This window comes from Theobroma cacao, chromosome 5 (genome assembly GCF_053813885.1).
Source record: "Theobroma cacao isolate CCN51 chromosome 5, ASM5381388v1, whole genome shotgun sequence".
NCBI classification, from domain to species: Eukaryota; Viridiplantae; Streptophyta; class Magnoliopsida; order Malvales; family Malvaceae; genus Theobroma; species Theobroma cacao.
Genome location: NC_142643.1, coordinates 1,995,437 through 2,012,837, shown reverse-complemented (window position 1 = coordinate 2,012,837; position 17,401 = coordinate 1,995,437). Strand labels below are relative to the sequence as shown.

General features: G+C 37.4%; 3 protein-coding genes and 1 non-coding gene across 7 annotated transcripts; 2 read left to right on the top strand and 2 right to left on the bottom strand.

The window, feature by feature from the left end:
* Positions 1-2,099: 2,099 nt before the first annotated feature.
* Positions 2,100-2,171, top strand: TRNAH-GUG (transfer RNA histidin (anticodon GUG)). Its single transcript has one exon. It is a non-coding gene; the product is annotated as a tRNA-His (tRNA).
* Positions 2,172-2,307: 136 nt separating this feature from the next.
* Positions 2,308-3,405, top strand: LOC108661847 (dolichyl-diphosphooligosaccharide--protein glycosyltransferase subunit 4A). Its single transcript, XM_018120510.2, has 2 exons — positions 2,308-2,371; positions 3,147-3,405. Exon 2 carries the CDS (start codon positions 3,147-3,149, stop codon positions 3,258-3,260), a length of 114 nt encoding a protein of 37 aa, XP_017975999.2. The 5' UTR covers positions 2,308-2,371; the 3' UTR covers positions 3,261-3,405.
* Positions 3,406-3,602: 197 nt separating this feature from the next.
* On the bottom strand, positions 3,603-11,306 carry LOC18597785 (uncharacterized). Its single transcript, XM_018120511.2, has 3 exons — positions 10,718-11,306; positions 5,671-5,838; positions 3,603-5,589 (listed from the first exon to the last, which is right to left on the bottom strand). The coding sequence occupies exons 1-3, from the start codon at positions 11,240-11,242 to the stop codon at positions 3,862-3,864; spliced, it is 2,421 nt and encodes an 806-aa protein (XP_017976000.2). The 5' UTR covers positions 11,243-11,306; the 3' UTR covers positions 3,603-3,861.
* Positions 11,307-12,997: 1,691 nt separating this feature from the next.
* LOC18597782 (uncharacterized) lies at positions 12,998-17,064 on the bottom strand. 4 transcript variants are annotated; one of them, XM_088806144.1, is made up of 5 exons: positions 16,892-17,064; positions 16,103-16,310; positions 15,218-15,554; positions 13,512-14,498; positions 12,998-13,362 (listed from the first exon to the last, which is right to left on the bottom strand). In XM_088806144.1, exons 1-5 carry the CDS (start codon positions 16,981-16,983, stop codon positions 13,202-13,204), a joined length of 1,785 nt encoding a protein of 594 aa, XP_088662270.1. In that variant the 5' UTR covers positions 16,984-17,064; the 3' UTR covers positions 12,998-13,201. The 4 variants fall into 4 exon arrangements, with proteins under 4 accessions (XP_088662270.1, XP_007027055.3, XP_088662271.1 ...); XM_007026993.3 differs by having other exon boundaries at positions 13,528-14,498; XM_088806145.1 differs by having other exon boundaries at positions 13,575-14,498.
* Positions 17,065-17,401: the final 337 nt, after the last annotated feature.

The window sequence follows — 17,401 nt, the reverse complement described above, 5'->3', positions numbered from 1 at the left end:
AGTTAAAATTCTAATATAGTTCATCAAAAATGATCTTTGCAATGATCATTCTTGATGGTTTTTCACGGCTTAGCAACAGAACCAGAAACCAAGAACTTCGTGAAGCGTTTGCTAAATTTGATCATGTTATTCATGGTAATTAGTTTCTTGTCTTCCTCTAAATGGACTTGAAATGGTTTTATTAGAAAGAATCAAACTTCCTTCGGTAATAGAAAGTAATAAAATTTATAAAAAATTCTGTTATTCCAATTGTCTGGATTGGTTTTAAGGTTTAACATCATGGTACTAAGGTCTTAGACTGAAGGGAGATGGCCTGTTTTAAATTTGCTTATGGTTTAGCTAATGTGGTTGCAGATCGCATAACTAAATACACCCAAGGCTTTGGGTTTGTGATATATGCTAATTTAGAACATGCAGAAAAGGGAATCAAAGGAAGGGAAGCACGGGTTTGTCTGCTTTCTGATTGCTATCATATTTCCAGCCAAGAGACACATGGGATTCTGTATTTTTATTGGAACTGTGTCTGTTTCTACTGCTTTGTTGATGATTCTGCATTCTGTTATTAGTTATTACCCCTACATAGGTAGTCGAGGAGTTTAATAGAGTGTGGCAACTTGATGATTGCAGTGGATTTTGATTTTTCAGTAATGTTTTTGAAGTGTGTTCCTTGTTATAATGTGAACTAACTTCCATGGCATCAGTCTGTATGTTCTTTGATGCTGCAGTTTCTCGATTTGGATTGGAGATATTTGCAGAGTATGCAGACGACCAAAAGCTACTAAGGGGCAATCAGCAACCCCAGAGAGTGATCCGGATACTAGCTCATGTTTAAATTAGAAGCCTGACCATGATTCAACAACGGGCTGAGCCTAAGCAAAACAAGTTGAGCCAAGCTAAGAAGCTTAATTAGCTATCCACCCAACCCCTAAAATGGAAGTCAAAGTCAGTCCTTGCATCTGGCTAGTGACTCCAACCGGAAATTGTGCATAAACTGACATTTGGCTTAAGTTATACAAACTACACGCATTAGTGCTTGTTTGACCTGAATTTTTTCAGTTTATCTACCTTTTAAAAATAAAAGTCAAGCCAAACATAAAATTGTGAAAAGCTCTTAAAAAAAATTAGTTTTTTTTTAAATAATAAAATTTAAAAAAAAGAGCTTCAGGAAAAACTCATATGAGGAGCTTTTTCTTCTTTTTTTTTTAATGTAAGAGAATTTTTATTTTTATTTTTATTTTAAAATATTCTCATATGTTAAAATAATTACAATATTACATTTTAAAAAAAATACTTTTTATGATAATTTTAACTAAAATTATAACTTATAAAAAAAAACTTATTAAAAAAAATTTATCAAACAATTTTAGCTTAATTTTAAAAACTATTATTTTTCATAAGAGCTTCATAATAGCTTTTAAGCTAAAAAAAAATCAGACCGAATAGGCTCTTAGTACAATTGTGTAGAAATCTTCATTTTGTTTGTTGATTTAAATAAACCATTAATAACAGAAAATTAGCTATTTAGGAAAACACCAAACTAATGAACAAAAACATAAAGAAGAAAAAGTTGAGATTCTTTTTCCAACACGCAAGGGAGTAGAACAGAGGTTAATTGCAATAGTTGGTTTGTTAAGGAATAACTCGAAAAGAGGTAAAAATGACAATTGAGTTTAAATTTTGGAGTAACTGAGATCTTATGATTAATTGTTATTTATTAAAATATTATTTTATATTTTATATTAAATGATATTGACGTGAAATATTAATGTGTAATAGTAAATGATGACGTGTTATATTAATATATTATATTAAATTATGATATGATATAATGACATAATTACATAATATTTTTACCCTCCACATTAATGCTACAAAAACATAAATGATAAATGATATTTTAACTAATGATAATTGATCAATTTTTAGTTATAAGAATATATTTAGTCAAAAATAAAAATAAAAATAAAAGAGTTTGATTGGATGCAATAGAGACCGTAAGAACTTTTTTTTTGTATTTTCTTGAATAATTCAGATAATTTTTTAAAGGAATTGCTAAATATAGGTCTGTCAGAATTTCTATGTAATAATTTTATCCAATTGTGGCTGTAGTTTAGTGGTAAGAATTCCACGTTGTGGCCGTGGAGACCTGGGCTCGAATCCCAGCAGCCACAGTAACTTTTTTTTTTCGGGAATTTTATTTTAGTGATTAAAAAAATCTGCAGAGCAACATACAAAACGACCTCGTTTTAGAGGCCGCTCTCGAACACTTCCGTATAAACGCTGTTAGGGTGTTAGTAGTTCTAGTCTTTCGAGTTTTAACCATCTTTGGAGTCTTCGGGATCGTCTTATTCATTACTCACCAACTGTCATCGTAAGAACCCTAAATTTTACATCTTTTTTCTTATTTAGCAACAAATTTCATGCTCTTTTCTCATAATTTTAATGCAATTTTTCCATTTCCCAATTTTCTAGATTTTTTTATTTTTTTTCTGTCCTATTTTTAGGTTACATTTTGGAGACAATTAAGATTGTAATTTCCGTTATTTGATAATCATAATCACTGACTATTTTTTAGTTCTATGATCTTGTAGTTCAAGAAAGATTTAATCTTTTCCCTAATGGTCCATGAACTGATCCGTAATTGCTTCTTAAGAGATTTACTTTGTAGTTTATTCCATAATTTTCCTATTTTTAAGCTTTGATCTGAATAATCAATATGCTGGCATCACTACATTATGAAAATGTGTTGAATTCGAGTGTGTAGAATGGTTGTAAGTAGTCACTATTTGATTAAGTTAATACTTAGTAATACTGTTTTTATGTGAGTAATTTCTTGTTTAATTAGGTTTGTTAATTAAGAAAAGTGGGCTCGATGTTCTAATTAGGCCGTCTTCTGTTTTTTATATGCCTGTATGGTTTCTGTTTTGAACTTTTGAATAAAATGACATTAGGTTAAGGATACAGAGAACAAGAGTACAGAGTCAATTAGAATTTATATTCCCTCAGATATCATTCATGAGTGCTTTTGTTTCTGTTTTGGGTCACTTTCTGTTCTTTTGGCTGCCGGATATGCGTATGAATAAGAAGCAAATTATGTTCTGAAGCTGATTTGTTCTGTTATTTTTGCTTGAAATGTTTTTTTCCAGATGATTGACGATCAAGACCTGGGCTTCTTTGCGAATTTCCTTGGAGTCTTCATTTTCATTCTGGTTATAGCATATCATTATGTGATGGCTGACCCAAAATATGAAGGCAATTGAAAATTTTTTACAATTCTTTTTTAGGTGTCTGCAATGAACATTTTGATGGTAGTTTTTTAGACTGAGTTGTTTCAGAAAAGGAGACAAATCAATGTTGTTAAAAACCTTCAACAAATTATTCTTATAAATGCCATCTTAATGCTTATGTTTTGCATGATATTTATATCAGTTTTTTGCTTTACATGCACGTGTTCTCAAGTGCTTTAGCAGCAATTGATGGACACCGACTTCCCTAGGCAACTTCTTTAAACATATAGTGCACTTGAGGCAGCAGTTTGCTGGAAATGCAGCTAATGTCTTGGAGCTGAAAGTGGCGGTGGCATTGTAATGGAGGGTGGTTGTTGATCATTTGGTCCATGCTGTTTCAAATACAGCCTTAAGGAAACAGATAATTCCTAAAGAATTTGGTAAATTGCACTGAATCCTGCTTGATATGTATACATAATAGATTATGAGAACCCTCTCTCTCTCTTATCTAGTAACAGAGGGAAAAGAAAGAAAAAAAAATGCTTTTGCATTATGGTGATATTAATTGAGGATCAAGTGCTTTTTTTGTACACAAGATTGTGGGTAGCTAGGTTGCTGCAAAGCCACTCCCTAGTTATTTGAGCTTAGGTAACAGTTCATGCAAATTTACATGCCTTGCTGGATACACCCATTTCAGTAGTTCCCCAATTGTTCCCTCTGTTTCTATTGCTTCCCTCTTCATATTATTAATGCAGAACCCTAGGCTGCACAGGCAGAGAAGCACTTGGCTCTTAAGCTTCTCTTCAACTTCATTACCCTCGGTCTCATTGGCAACTTCCATCATACGTTGAAGAGAAGGCCATACAATCTCGGCGATGCTGTTTCTTTCATGCCCCAAACGGGTAGAGAAATCTCCATTTGCTGATTTGCCCAACTCGAGGTCATGGGATGCATTTTCCTTTTGCAACTCATTTTCAAGCTCTGCTAGGGATTTGATTAGTAACACTTCATCCAGGCATTTCACTAAAGAGCCAATTTTGTCCCTGAGATGTTCTAGATCATTGTTAATCTGTTCTTGGATCTCCTCCCAATGAATTCCCAACCTCTGGGATGCTTGTGACAGAAATTCACTTTGATGGATCGCAAAGGGTAATAAATCTGCCATTTTGGATAGAGACCTTAGAAGCTTATTGTAGCAACTGCAATGAAAAGGTAGGAACCAGAAATTAGGCTCCAACTCAGCCTCTGCAATGAAATTCTCCAATTTACCGACATGATATTTCAGCTTCTTCAGCTTTTCTCTTTGTTTCGTCGAAATTTCCTTTTGTCTGTTATAAAGACCTATTACCTCAAAGCAATCCTGAAGTGCTCCTATGGTCCTTGAAAGTTCTGTTTTTGCTAGGGTAGCAGATCTCGCTGGATGCAAGAGAATTTCCACTGTAATGAAACAGATTAGTCCAATGGTAGCCTCTGTGATTCTAGCAATTGCGAATTCGCTTGGTGTGCCATAATTTTTCCTTCCTAAGATTAGCAATGCCCCTATAACCGCTGAAATCCCACCAGCTTGGCCGTACATGCGACTATGCCTCAGAAAACTGGTGAAAATGATCCAAGGAAGTAGAAGGAAGAACCTTAAATCCGCGAGCTTTTGGAAAATAAAGCAACATAGAATTCCATATACTGATCCCATTGCCGTCCCCTGTGCTCGGGCATTAGCCATTGTAAATGTTGGTTGTCGCCCTGTTACAAAACTTATTGCAATGGTTAGTCCTGACCAATATCCGTTCTCTTTGTTATATATCAAACCAAGCAGCACAGCAAGGCCTAGAGAAAGTGAGCACTTGATTGCAAAAACCAATCTTTCACTGCTTAGCAGCCTGCTGAAACTCAGCAGGCTGCACCAGATCAGTTCCACTCTACTTTCTCCTTGCTTCTTTGGCTGACTTGATTCTTGTATTTTACTTTTACCTTCCTCATTCTCTACAATGCACTCAGGACCATCCTGAAGGAGTTCCATACAGTACAAGAAGAAGAAGGGTGACAGATCTTCATGTGATGTTGAAATGGCTTTCTGGGTCCAGGAAGACCTGTCTGTGTATTCTCCTTTCGTCTCCGGAGCTGTTGCTGCATCGAAAGGCACGGAACACTTGGCTTGTTCAAGTTTTAGAGCTATCTGTTTCTTTGAAATTTGTAGAACACCTTGGAGCTCTTCATCCAACATTCTGACGGGGAAGGAGATGCAAGTAGATAAGGCCACTTCCATCCCTCGAATTGGCATTTCCATCTCTTGTAATTTCTCTCCAGGGTCCGAGCGCTTAGGTTTCAAGAATCTGAACCGAGGTTTCTCCCAAAGCATGCCTTCCTGTTAACAGAAAACACCTCATTGACCTACTCGGCAGACGGAAACTCAAACTCTTAAGCAAAAGTTCAGACATTAGCTTACATGTTTGCCTTTGATACTTCGAAGAAGCTTGGCTCCTGTTTTAGAAAATGACCTTGCTTCTGCGATTAAATCAAGTGCTGCGACGTTGTCTCGTGCACAGAAAGCTTCCACTAAGAGATTTAGCCTGTTTGAAGCATTTTCTGCATAAGATCTGGATGTCTTTCTGACCTGTACAGGCATAATATTAGCAACCAGCTTGGCCACGAGTCAAGCTACTGTATGCACTTTTTTCCCTTCTTTTAAATCACTAAATCTTGATATCCTCATTCCTGAAGACAGCCAACATCTTTTGTACAATCGTTGAAAAGCCTTTATCAGTTAAATTAGATACCCTGATTGAACCAAAAGACTTGCTGTAACCCGTAAACCCAAACCCCAGTTCTGAAAGGCTCCATGATGACTAGATCACAGGTATCGACAGGCTTAATTTGGAGTTTGATTTACTGGCCAGTGGAGATCGAATATCCAAAGGCAACATCAAGTATTATCACTAATAAGATTCAAGAATAGTTGGGGCCTAATCCCATGTTAGATATCAGACTAAATTCCTATTGTCGCCACTTGCCAACATGCCATAAGGCCTGTTATCAAAGGGAGTGGGAGACGTTTGAGAATATTAAATTATTAGTTCAACTTTGAGCATAAAGTTCATGATACCATTAAAGCGAAATGCAATAAAACAATACTAGAATGGAAAGAACTTAGATATAAGCATTATTCAGAATCATTTCTTTTTTTTCTTTTTAATATTTACATGAAAAAATCTTCTGTCTCATTTGATGTTTTTTTCGTAATTTTACATTACTTATCTAATAAACTTCTTATATTAATTTAACTTTTTATCTACTTAGCTTACACTCTCTTAATTTTAACAAGGAATCATCATCTCATATACGGGGCTATTCACTCCCCATAAATGACCTAAAATCAATCAAATTACCAAATCATTCTTAATCCATTAAAAAGAGTCAATCAAATCACCAAATTTGGCCTATTAACCCCTCAATATCTGGAAAAACTTGGTGCCCCATCGTATTGAGATCTTTTGTTGGCAGGTACTACACGAGAGGGTTGCCGTCAAGCAGGAGCTTCTGGAAAGGAACTTAATCAACCAGGAGGGAGTCGTGTGTGGGCTCTGCAAGAGTGAACCGGAGTCGGTGAGACACCTGTTCCTCCATTGTTCTGAGGTTTGGCATGTGTGGATGAGATGGTGTAAAGAGTGGGGGGTTGCTTGGGTTGTCCCAAAGGATTTAATCAGCTCGTTTAATACTTGAAATGCTGGTTCTGTGGGGAAAAGTGAGCTCAAAATCTGGTGCATGGCCTTTTATGCTATTTTGTGGTCTGTGTGGTTGTACAGAAACGACACGGTCTTTGGAAGAGTCACCTGGAATGTCGATCAGGTTTTTGATCTTCTTAAGCAGAGTCGCCACATGGGCTCAAGCTAAGTGGCCCCACGAATATGGTGTGGTACTTGATACTTAAAGATATCCAGCTGAAGGCACGGTAATTAAGAGAAGGATGAGAACCAGAATCGTTGAGGAATGGAGCAAACCACGCAAAGGAGAGGTGAAATACAATGTGGATGGGGCAGCTCCAGGGTGCCCTGCGAAGGTAGGAATTGGGGGCATCATGAGAGACGAGGAAGGAAACACCAAAATTGTCTTTTCTAAAGCTATAGGGGTGGAAGATGCTAGCAGAAGTCAGAGCAATTAGGAAGGCGTTCCTGACTTTCGCAGGTTCAAAATTGGTTGCCACATATTCCTTGATTATTGAAAGTGATTCAAAAAATGCTGTCAAATGGACTAACAAGCCTTCTGAAGCTCCCCGCAGGCTTAGGAAGTGGATTCTGCACATTGAAAGACTAAAAAAGGAGGAAAAGAAATGGGATGTCAAACACATCTACAGATAAACTAATCAAATTGCTGATAGTGTGACAAAGGGAGGTGTGCAACGTCAGGTTGACTTGTTGAATATCTACGATTAATGATGGTGTATGGGTCATTAGATGTCTGTTTCGTGGTAGAGTCCGGTGGTCTTGTGTGTTGCCATGAAGGGTGATGTTTCTCTGTTTGTGTTTGGATACCTGGAAAGGTCTGTACCTTTAGTCTTGCGTTTCAACGAGAGGTTTCGTGAGTGGAGTTGCTTGCTTTTGACCTTTAAGAGGCTACGGTGACAGTGAATGTTTATGCCTTTTGTGATTTGGGGCTGAGTGATGGATTCTAACCTCTGTGATGTACAGATGATAACGATGGATTCTCTTTTGAAGGGCAACCACAGATTGTGAATATTAATGAATCAGGGGTTCTTTTTTGATGCAAAAACCTGCAGGATCTGGGCTTTTAGGAGGTAGGCTAGCACAGTATGGCTACTCCATAGTTTTGTTTGGCTGTTAGGTAGGTGTGGACTTGGAAGGTTGTGTACAGTTTACGACCCTGCTCTTTTTGTTGTGAGGGTGGTGGGATTTACTTTTGTTTGACGTTTGGAAGGGTTTAGGTAGGGCTTGTTGTTTTGTTCTGGGAGGTGTATGGTAGGCTTGTGTGCTTGAGTTCTACTTGTTTTCAGGCCTTGGCGAATGGGGCATGTGATGATTAAGGTCTGTTACCCCCAAATTGGTGAGTAACAGACTTTAATCAAGTATGTACTGTTCCCAGAGGAGTTCCTTTGGCTCCCTCTGCTTTGAAATGAACAACAACTTTAAAAAAAAACCCCTCAATATATGTGAAAGGAAAATATTGGGTACTGCAGGGCCCCAAGGCCGAGATGGTTTGACGTCCATGAGCTTTGTCATTTCATTTTTTCACGGTAGCACTGTTCATTTATTCGTTCTCTCTGTCAAGTATTCTTGCTGCACTAGGGTGAGAAGAACCATAAAATGTGATCCTGAATAGTGAGCTTTATTTTGCCTTATATTCGGTTATGCTTATGGCAAGAACATAAATATTGATGAAGATGGATGCAGGGCCAAGCTTCTAGCTGTCGGAAAAACAAAATCTAATGAACCGATCGAGATATGTAGCATGCAAAACAAAGCAAAGCATTCATGATTCATGAATCAGCTTAATTAGCTACTTGCCTCGAGGTAGGGTAGGTGAGGGTATGGAAACAACATTGCCAAAACAGAAGCCAAGGCACCAAGAGCTGAGTTCGACGCCACATGAATTGGGTGCATTAAGACTCCAGTTTCTGCTCCTTGAATGACTGCACCTACATAAACAATCACAGTCTGCCCAAAGGCAATCCTCTTCGCCATCAAATGTGTGGAATCAGGCAACGCAATCGCGAAAGAACTAAGTGCAACAGCCATAGCAGCTAGTCCACGGCTGAACCTGGCTGGTCCTATCAACCAGAGGCTGAGCATAGAAGGGAGCATGACTTGAATGCTGGCAAATAAAACATGCCAGCAACCTCTCAGGGCATCACCAAGCGTAGTATCCGGGGCAATTAAGATAGTTGTCACGTAGGAAAAGGCGGGAAATGTTAAGAAACGCCGGACAGGTTCTGGCCCGTAGAGGGTGGTGCAACCCACTATGATGCAGGCTAGCACAGTCCGGAAAGCAGAACCTATGCGTGCACGCCACAGAGCTTGGGGAGTACCCATGTTGTTTTCAGTTTGGCGGAGTTTGGTTTTCATTCGCAACTCATTTTCAAGCAGCGGGCTTTGAATTGGGTGGCAAAAGAAATGACTTTGGTTTTCAGTTTGGCAGAGTAATTGTGTTTCTGTACACGAAGCTAGGCGTATCAAGAATCAAGATCATAGCAAGAGGCTTTGCAAAAGAAAAAAAAAAGGCACACTGCAGTGCAGGTTTCTTAAAGGACAAGCCTGCTCAATGGTACTGGTTTCACAGCCTGGAAGATTAATAAGGATTTACAGCCGGGTCTAAATCGAGTGAACCAAGGTAGTAAATTATCAAATGGAGTGGAAGACGTTTGAGAATTAAATTATCAGTTCAACTTGGAGCATAAAGTGCATGATACCATTGAAGCAATATGTAATCAAACAATACTAGAATGGAAAGAATGCAGATATAAGCATTATTCTGAATCAAATGCTTCATAGCTTTATTCTTTTATTTTTACTTCCATATTTACGCGGGTAAAATCTTTTATCTCGTTTATTGTCTCTTTCATAATTTTACATTACATATTTAATAAATTTTTATATTAATGTCACTCTTATTGTAAAATTGTTTGTTGCTATCATTAAAGTTTAATGTAAGACTAAAGTTTTTAATTTTTAATTGATCATGTTTTAAGGGATACGTATTGTAAAATTATAAAATAAAATAACACCAAACAAGATAATAAACAAGGAAAAAAAATTTTTATTATTCTCACACCTCATGAAATATCAAGCTTTTAGATTTACCCTTTAACAAAGAAAAGATATTAACAGAATCATATCATGACAGTGGCCTGTTCACTCTCCATGTATGGCCCAAAATCATTCAAGTCACCCCAATCACTCTAAACCCATTAAAAGGAATCAATCAAATCACCAAAATTGGCCTATCAACCCCTCAATAAATATGAAAGGAGAATTTTGGATACTGAATGGACCCCAAGGAATGAAAATCTCCAAAGCCAAATGGGTGCCACTTGTCCTGTTCCTTCAATAATATTACGCAATCTGTACTCTCACTAATACTGACACTAACACTCGTTTGTCTCTCACAAAATGATTTCTCATCAATTTTTTTTTCTTCTCTCTCTTAATTCCTTTTTCTCTCATGAGGCCCAGAGGGTTTGAGGTCCATGAGCTTTTTCATATCATATTTTCATGGCAGCACTGTTAATTTATTCGTTCGCTTTGTTAAGTATTCTTGCTGCACTAGGCTGAGAAGAACCATGAAAGGTGATCCTGAATAGTGAGCTTTGTTTTTCCCTATATTCGGTTATGATTATGGCAAGAACATTAATATTGATGAAGATGGATGCAGGGCCAAGCTTATAGTTGTCGGAAAAACAAAATCTAATGAACCAAGATATGTAGCATGCAAAACAAAGCAAAGCATTCATGATTCATGAATCAGCTTAATTAGCTACTTGCCTCGATGTAGGCTAAGTGAGGGTATGGAAACAACATTGCCAAAACAGAAGCCAAGGCACCAAGAGCTGTGCTCGACGCCACATGAATTGGGTGCATCAAGACTCTAGTTTCTGCTCCTTGAATGACTGCACCTACATAAACAATCACAGTCTGCCCGAAGGCAATCCTCTTAGCCATCAAATGTGTGGAATCAGGCAACGCAATCGCGAAAGAACTAAGTGCAACAGCCATAGCAGCTAGTCCATGGCTGAACCTGGCTGGTCCGATCAACCAGAGGCTGAGCATAGAAGGGAGCAGTACTTGAATGCTTGCGTATAAAACATGCCAGCAACCTCTCAGGGCATCACCAAGTGTAGCATCTGAGACAATTAAGATAGTTGTCACATAGGAAAAGGCGGGAAATGTTAAGAAACGCCGGACAGGTTCTGGCCCGTAGAGGGTGGTGCAACCCACTATTGTGCAGGCTAGCACAGTCCGGAACGCAGATCCTAGGCGTACACGCCACAGAGCTTTGGGAGTATCCATGTTGGTTTCTTGCAGCAGGCCTTGAATTGAGTGGCAAAAGTAAAAGTTATTGTGTTTCTGTACGTGAAGCTATGTGTGTCAAGAATCAAGATCAGTAGGCAGGAGGTTTTGCATAATAAAAAAAAAGGGCACACTGGAGATTTCTTAAAGGAAGAGCCTGCTCAATGGTACTAACTTTGAAGCCTGGAAGATTAATAAGGATTAACAGCCGTGTCTATATCGAGTGAACATTCCCAAGGTAGTGGGATTTCTCTCTTTGCTGATCATGATCCATGAGGTGATTGATTGCACATTTTTTGTCTTTTTAAAGTATTAATTCCAACCAGTTAACGGTTTTAGTTCAATTGGCCGCATGGACTAGAATTTCCAACAATCCCAACAATTATGAAAATTACTTTGAAAAACATTTCAAAAAGTTCTGATAAACTTTTAAAAATTGCAATTCTAACATGGCAAATGACAAAATCGAATGTCAGTTTAAGCAAACTATGGTGATGCTAATGGGATTATGTGATCATTAAGGGAAACCTTTGCTGTTAATCGTCATCACATATGAATTTGATGCTTCTGTGACTATCTCCCTGTTGGCCTTGTAGCTTTTAGCACGAATGAGAGAATCTGGAATATTGTCCCCCGTTGCTTTTGTTTGTCCTTATATTCCCAAATCCCACGTTTCAGGAACACTTCCTTCTGAGCAACGACTACAAACTTTTTCGTTAAGTTCTTTGGAAAGATCAACCAAGGAGAATGCATGACTCATAACAAATGCAAAACGTTGATGTTAATTTGATGTACCTAGACTTTTAGGGTGAAAGGGTGGCTTGGCAAATTCTAAAAGATGATGATTCTGATCAATGAGAAGAGAAGAAATGCCAAAGCACTTGCATTTGGAATAAGTTCCTCTTTGCCTTCCATGTATGCAAATGGTGGCACTTGTTGCGGACTGGGAAAAGGTTTAAGCAGAATACCCTGGAAGATGCTAAACCAACCACTTTCCTGGTTGGCGACAGATTGCTGATCGTCCCCCATCAGTGTGGAAAATTGCAGAAAGAAAAAAAAAATCTGAAATATCATTTCATCCCGACCGCCATAACCAGTGAAAAAGCAGGAAAATATTTATTTCCCTAACATCGTGACTTCCGTGGACTGAAGCAAAACAAGAAAGAAGACCAAATGTCTAATCAATCTTCTGTTTGTTGATGGGATCAAATTCCTTTCAATACTATGGTTCCATTTTCTCACATTTCTTTGGCATTGTTTATGTCCTTTATACATGCATGCATACTTGAATGTTTGTGAATATGAAAGTATTTCGAGGAACATGTTACACCCTCTAGAAACTAATGAACTTCCCTCATCCACTTTAGGTTCTACGTATTGAAGTTGTTGACAATAGTTGAAAAAAGAAGAAGAAGAAGCTATATGGTTGCCGGAGCTCCCTCGCCCTTAAGGAGGGGAAACCAGGGAAGCAAAATGTGTACGCATTATTAAATATAGCACGTACATCACTTGGAAGTTCAGCCTCAAATTTGCTGCAGGAAATTTTGATGTACTTAAAATTAATCATTGATTGAGCCCTTTTTAGTTGCAAACATATCCTTCTTCACTGCATCTAATAACATAGGAAACACAAAAACAATCTTACAGCAATATACTGATGAAAGTGGGATTCAGGACTTTTACTCTGCACAGACCCTCCAGTCTGCTGTGAACTTAACCATTAAACAATTCAGCATCACACACCAAAAATGAAAATGGAAAAGAATAAACACATTGCTTAGTTCAAAAGATAGCAGATTCACTTCATAGGGAAGCAACTCAGAATCATTTAACAAGCAAGCTAGTCTGCAGCATCTTCATATTATTCTCAACCTTCTTTACAATCTATAGAGCAATTAACTTCTACTAGAGAGTTGATGTCTGCTACACTTGGAGCTAGAAATATAAGTTCTGTAAGTATTAACTACTAATGGCTCCTCTATACTTCCGAGGCTGGGCCTTATTATGAGAGCGAGTGCGAGGTAGAAAATTTCGAGGAGAAAATCGCCGGTCTTGCTTAATATGATGAACTGCTTTTCTCTTCTGGCCTTGATTACTCCTACCACTGTCCATATCTTTGCCTGCAATATATTCCACAGCATTAGAATCATTTCAAGGGTTTAAATTAAGAAAATATTCGCTAAGCAAATTACTTATAAACCAACAAAATAACAAACAGTAAGTATTGCAGTTACAGGCTTTTCTTAAATAGACATGTCTAACAACTAACACAACATGTGTACAACCCAGCTTTTATTGCCTTCCTTGGTAAGGATATGAATCTCAGGATTACATGGTGTAAGGGCAGCTTTCATCTTTTCTGATGTGCTTTTCGTTGTAGCCACATTGCTCTGATCAGGAGCAGCAATGTTTCCTTCAGATGAATCTGAATCTATAATATGAGTTGAGTTGTTCTCCTCTTCATTGGCCAAATTTTCATTTCCCTGGAAAACTGCTGAACGACTTAACTGGTTTTTATTCCCAGGCATCCTTCTCTTTGTGTCATTAATGCAGATCTTCACCTGGACACAATTGTTTGGAATCACAGCCCCTTTCCGTGTTGCTGAGCGAGTTAGTCTTATAGGAGCTGTAGAGCTTGCGTTAAAATTTGCATGTACCAAGGACTTTTTAGCTCTAGAAATTGGAAGCTCAGCAGTAGAGGTAGCAACTCCTGAGGTAACACTTTCAGCAGTAATTTTTACAGGAGAATAGGTCCTCTGTTCAGCATTACAGTTAATTTCATCTGAGGTCTTATTTTCATTTTCCCAACCCTTAGTTGGTATACAAGAGGAAGGTTTAGTAGGTTGAGGCTCGCATGAAGCATCCCCTTGGGTTGAAATGTGTGGTGATATCGCATGGGAAGCTTCTGAAACAAGTGGAATGGAAACAGCCAATACATCTGAGGAATCTTTACCCTTCATAAACATGCTCGCAGTCATAGAGGAACTAAGATCCATATCAAGACACTTCTTAGCAGTTAACAGGGATGATGCTAGAGCTGCACGTGAAGCAAGAGGGCTTAGATGAGACCTACTTTGTATGAAAGCTTCTTTCATGGATATAGTATGGCCTGATTGATTCTTGGCTTCTATATTTATTTGCAGTTTCCTTGTACTCCGAGTTGTTCTCTTCAAATGATTATGGTGATCAGCAACAGCTGGAACACATGCATTGGATTCAGCGGCAGGTTTGTGAGGTGATTGTCCCTTGTTAACACCTGAATTAGTGACAGGGTCACATTAACTACTTGCAAAAAGATATAAGACATTGACTTATTGTGAGCTGTAGCATATGGAACTCACTGTGTAGAATAAATACTGGACATGAGCACTTATAACATTAACAGCTCTTATATCAGCATAAAATGCTCATTATACCAGAGACAGAAACCACTAAAATCATCAGATGCAAAAAGACATAAATAGCACTTATCAAATGCTAGCAAAATATTGGTCTTAAGGCAGAATTGTCTTTATTTTGGCCATTTTCAGGGATTGGGTTGGTCTTGGTTTTGGGTTTAGTGGGGGAACTGAAGGGAGATTGGTGGCAGAGTTGAGAGGGTGGGGGGTTTCAGAGGAAGGATGGAAATAGGAAAGGTGAGAGCCATTGAGACAGAATCGCCAATTCCCTTACCAAAAAAAATGAAATTTACAATCAGTAAAGAAACAGACAAAAGTCAGATGTACTTTGGACAGTAAAAGTCAACCAGAATATTAACAGATAGAGCCATGTCTCAGTTCATTGCCAAGGACAAGTAAAAATAAATGATAAGGTTCAGCATGTCAGGTAAACTATGCTGAAAGCAAAAGTAAAAAACCAAAGCACACAGATGAACCCAGTCATAATTATTTGCATGGACCATGTTTAATGTAAAACAAATTGGTGAAAAGCCCCACATCAATATCTTCAGATAATGTCAATGGCAAGGATGCTTACCTTTGTTTCTCCACGGAATATCCTCTAGAAAATCTTTCTTAGATGCATCAGCTAAATTGCTAATCTGTTCTATTTGCTTTTGTAGCAACTTATTAAGGTCTATTTCAGAATCGGTTCCCTCAAGAATGGTCAATAAAGGAGAAGAATATGATAAACCTCTATGTTTTTCTGGTTTTAAGAGTTTCTTGATGATTGGATGGGCACTGATACTTTTGGTTGCAAGTTTCATGATCGAGCTTGATGGCAAGGTAAAGGTTTGTCCTTCAAGGTCTTGATCGAGCCATTTGATCATGAAAGTGCATCTACAGCCCCTTTTTGAGTGTCGTACTCTGTCCACCTGCAAATAATGAAAATTGGGATAAGAAATGAACAAGCATAACAGTTTAGATGTGCTAAAGGCAACTCACATAATATAAACTTAAACCTCAATCGAACCAGATTAAAGTACACTATTCAAAGGACACCATGGTTAAACCAAGTATATCATTTTTTTAAACTGTGGAAAAGACATATCAGATACCATAGCTGATTTCTAATCCTCCACAAGTTTAATGAGATTTTCACCAACATTTACACTATAAGTTTTGAGACCTGGGCTTCATATATCAGCCATCATCTTTTCATTATCATCTAGACCAAAGTTTGACGTTTCACACCACATAGAAAAGTAAACTCATCATAGCACCTGGCCTTTCGAATAATATAGCTACATGCTACTTATCTCTACAAACAAATATAGTGATGTTACTTCAATTGACAATCATGGATATAATCTTAATACCGAATGAATATATTAAAGCACATGAGAATGCTACTTTGCTTCATCATTGAGGACCCTGATACTTGTCTTGCAGATTTATTAGTTAGGTGAAGACGGAAGTGGACCTTTACCACCACAGCATCATGGAAGAGGATCTTGAATTGTGACTTGCGGTCGGCAAGAACACGTTCACCTTCGTCAATGTGGAAACAGTCATCAACTTGAAGAGGCATAGAACGAAAGCGAAGATGCATAAGAACTTCTTCCTTCTGCAAAAGCATATCGTCCAACTCCTGTCTTCCGAAATTTACTATCAGACTATCTCCAGAAGAGCTGTGCATGAAATCAGAAGTCATACTTAATCATTAAGCTCCATTGGGTTTATACTTTCTCGCTTTTTTTTTTTTTGCAATAAAATGAATAAATAGAAAAATAAAAACAAATAGTAAAAAGCAAAGATATCAACCATATGAACCTAAACATTTCAATATTGAATCATAGTTCTAAAAGGGATCCAAACAAATTACTCATACGATCATCAATGCAACCCATTTTTTAAGCACAAAAGCCAATTCAAAACACAAGCTTAAAGCCCTTTGGCTAGATTGTCCTGCAACATTTGAATAATTGTATTAGGAGAAATCTTGTCTCTTTTTTTCTTTGTTTTTTCTTTTCCTTTCTGATTGAATGAATGAAATAAAAACCAATGATCACTAATATCTTCAAGTCGGGAAATTATCAACCCACTATTCACAAAACAACCCATGATTGTTTCTCAAAATGGAACACGAAAATTTGATAACTGAGAGACAAATGTTGCCCAAAAATGGTGAAAAAGGACAGCTCCATGGGAACAACAAAGAAGAAAGAAATGGGGCCAGAGCAAAAAAAAAAAAAAAACTAGGGGGACTGACCTGAGAGAAACTCGACACGGGTGCCAAGAGGAGTCCTCTTTGCGCTTAGCTTCCAGCTCAACGGAATTGTCAGATACCGTGACAGCTTCCATGTGGTGAGTGCAGCAGCCCACTCTCTCGCCGATGGAATTGTCAGGTACGTTCTTGGTTTTTGATATGCAGACAACAAAGTCACCGCGCTAAGCTATTTTATTTATTTTAATATGGAAATGTTGTCTAAATTTATGGGATTCAATTTATTATTTTTTAATAGGTGTAATTTTATTATTTTTTTAATTTATTTACAAACTGTAAAAATTGATAATAAATAATATTTTACTAAATACGCTAATTTTATTATTTGTTAACTAAATTAAAAAATTTAATAAATAAAATAACATTCGTTCAAAAAGAAAAAATAAATTTTTTATACACGACACAATTAATTTATTTGAATGCAATTAACAAATTTAAATATATTATATACATTAATATAAAAAATCCTATAAATGGATTTAAGTTAGTTAATTA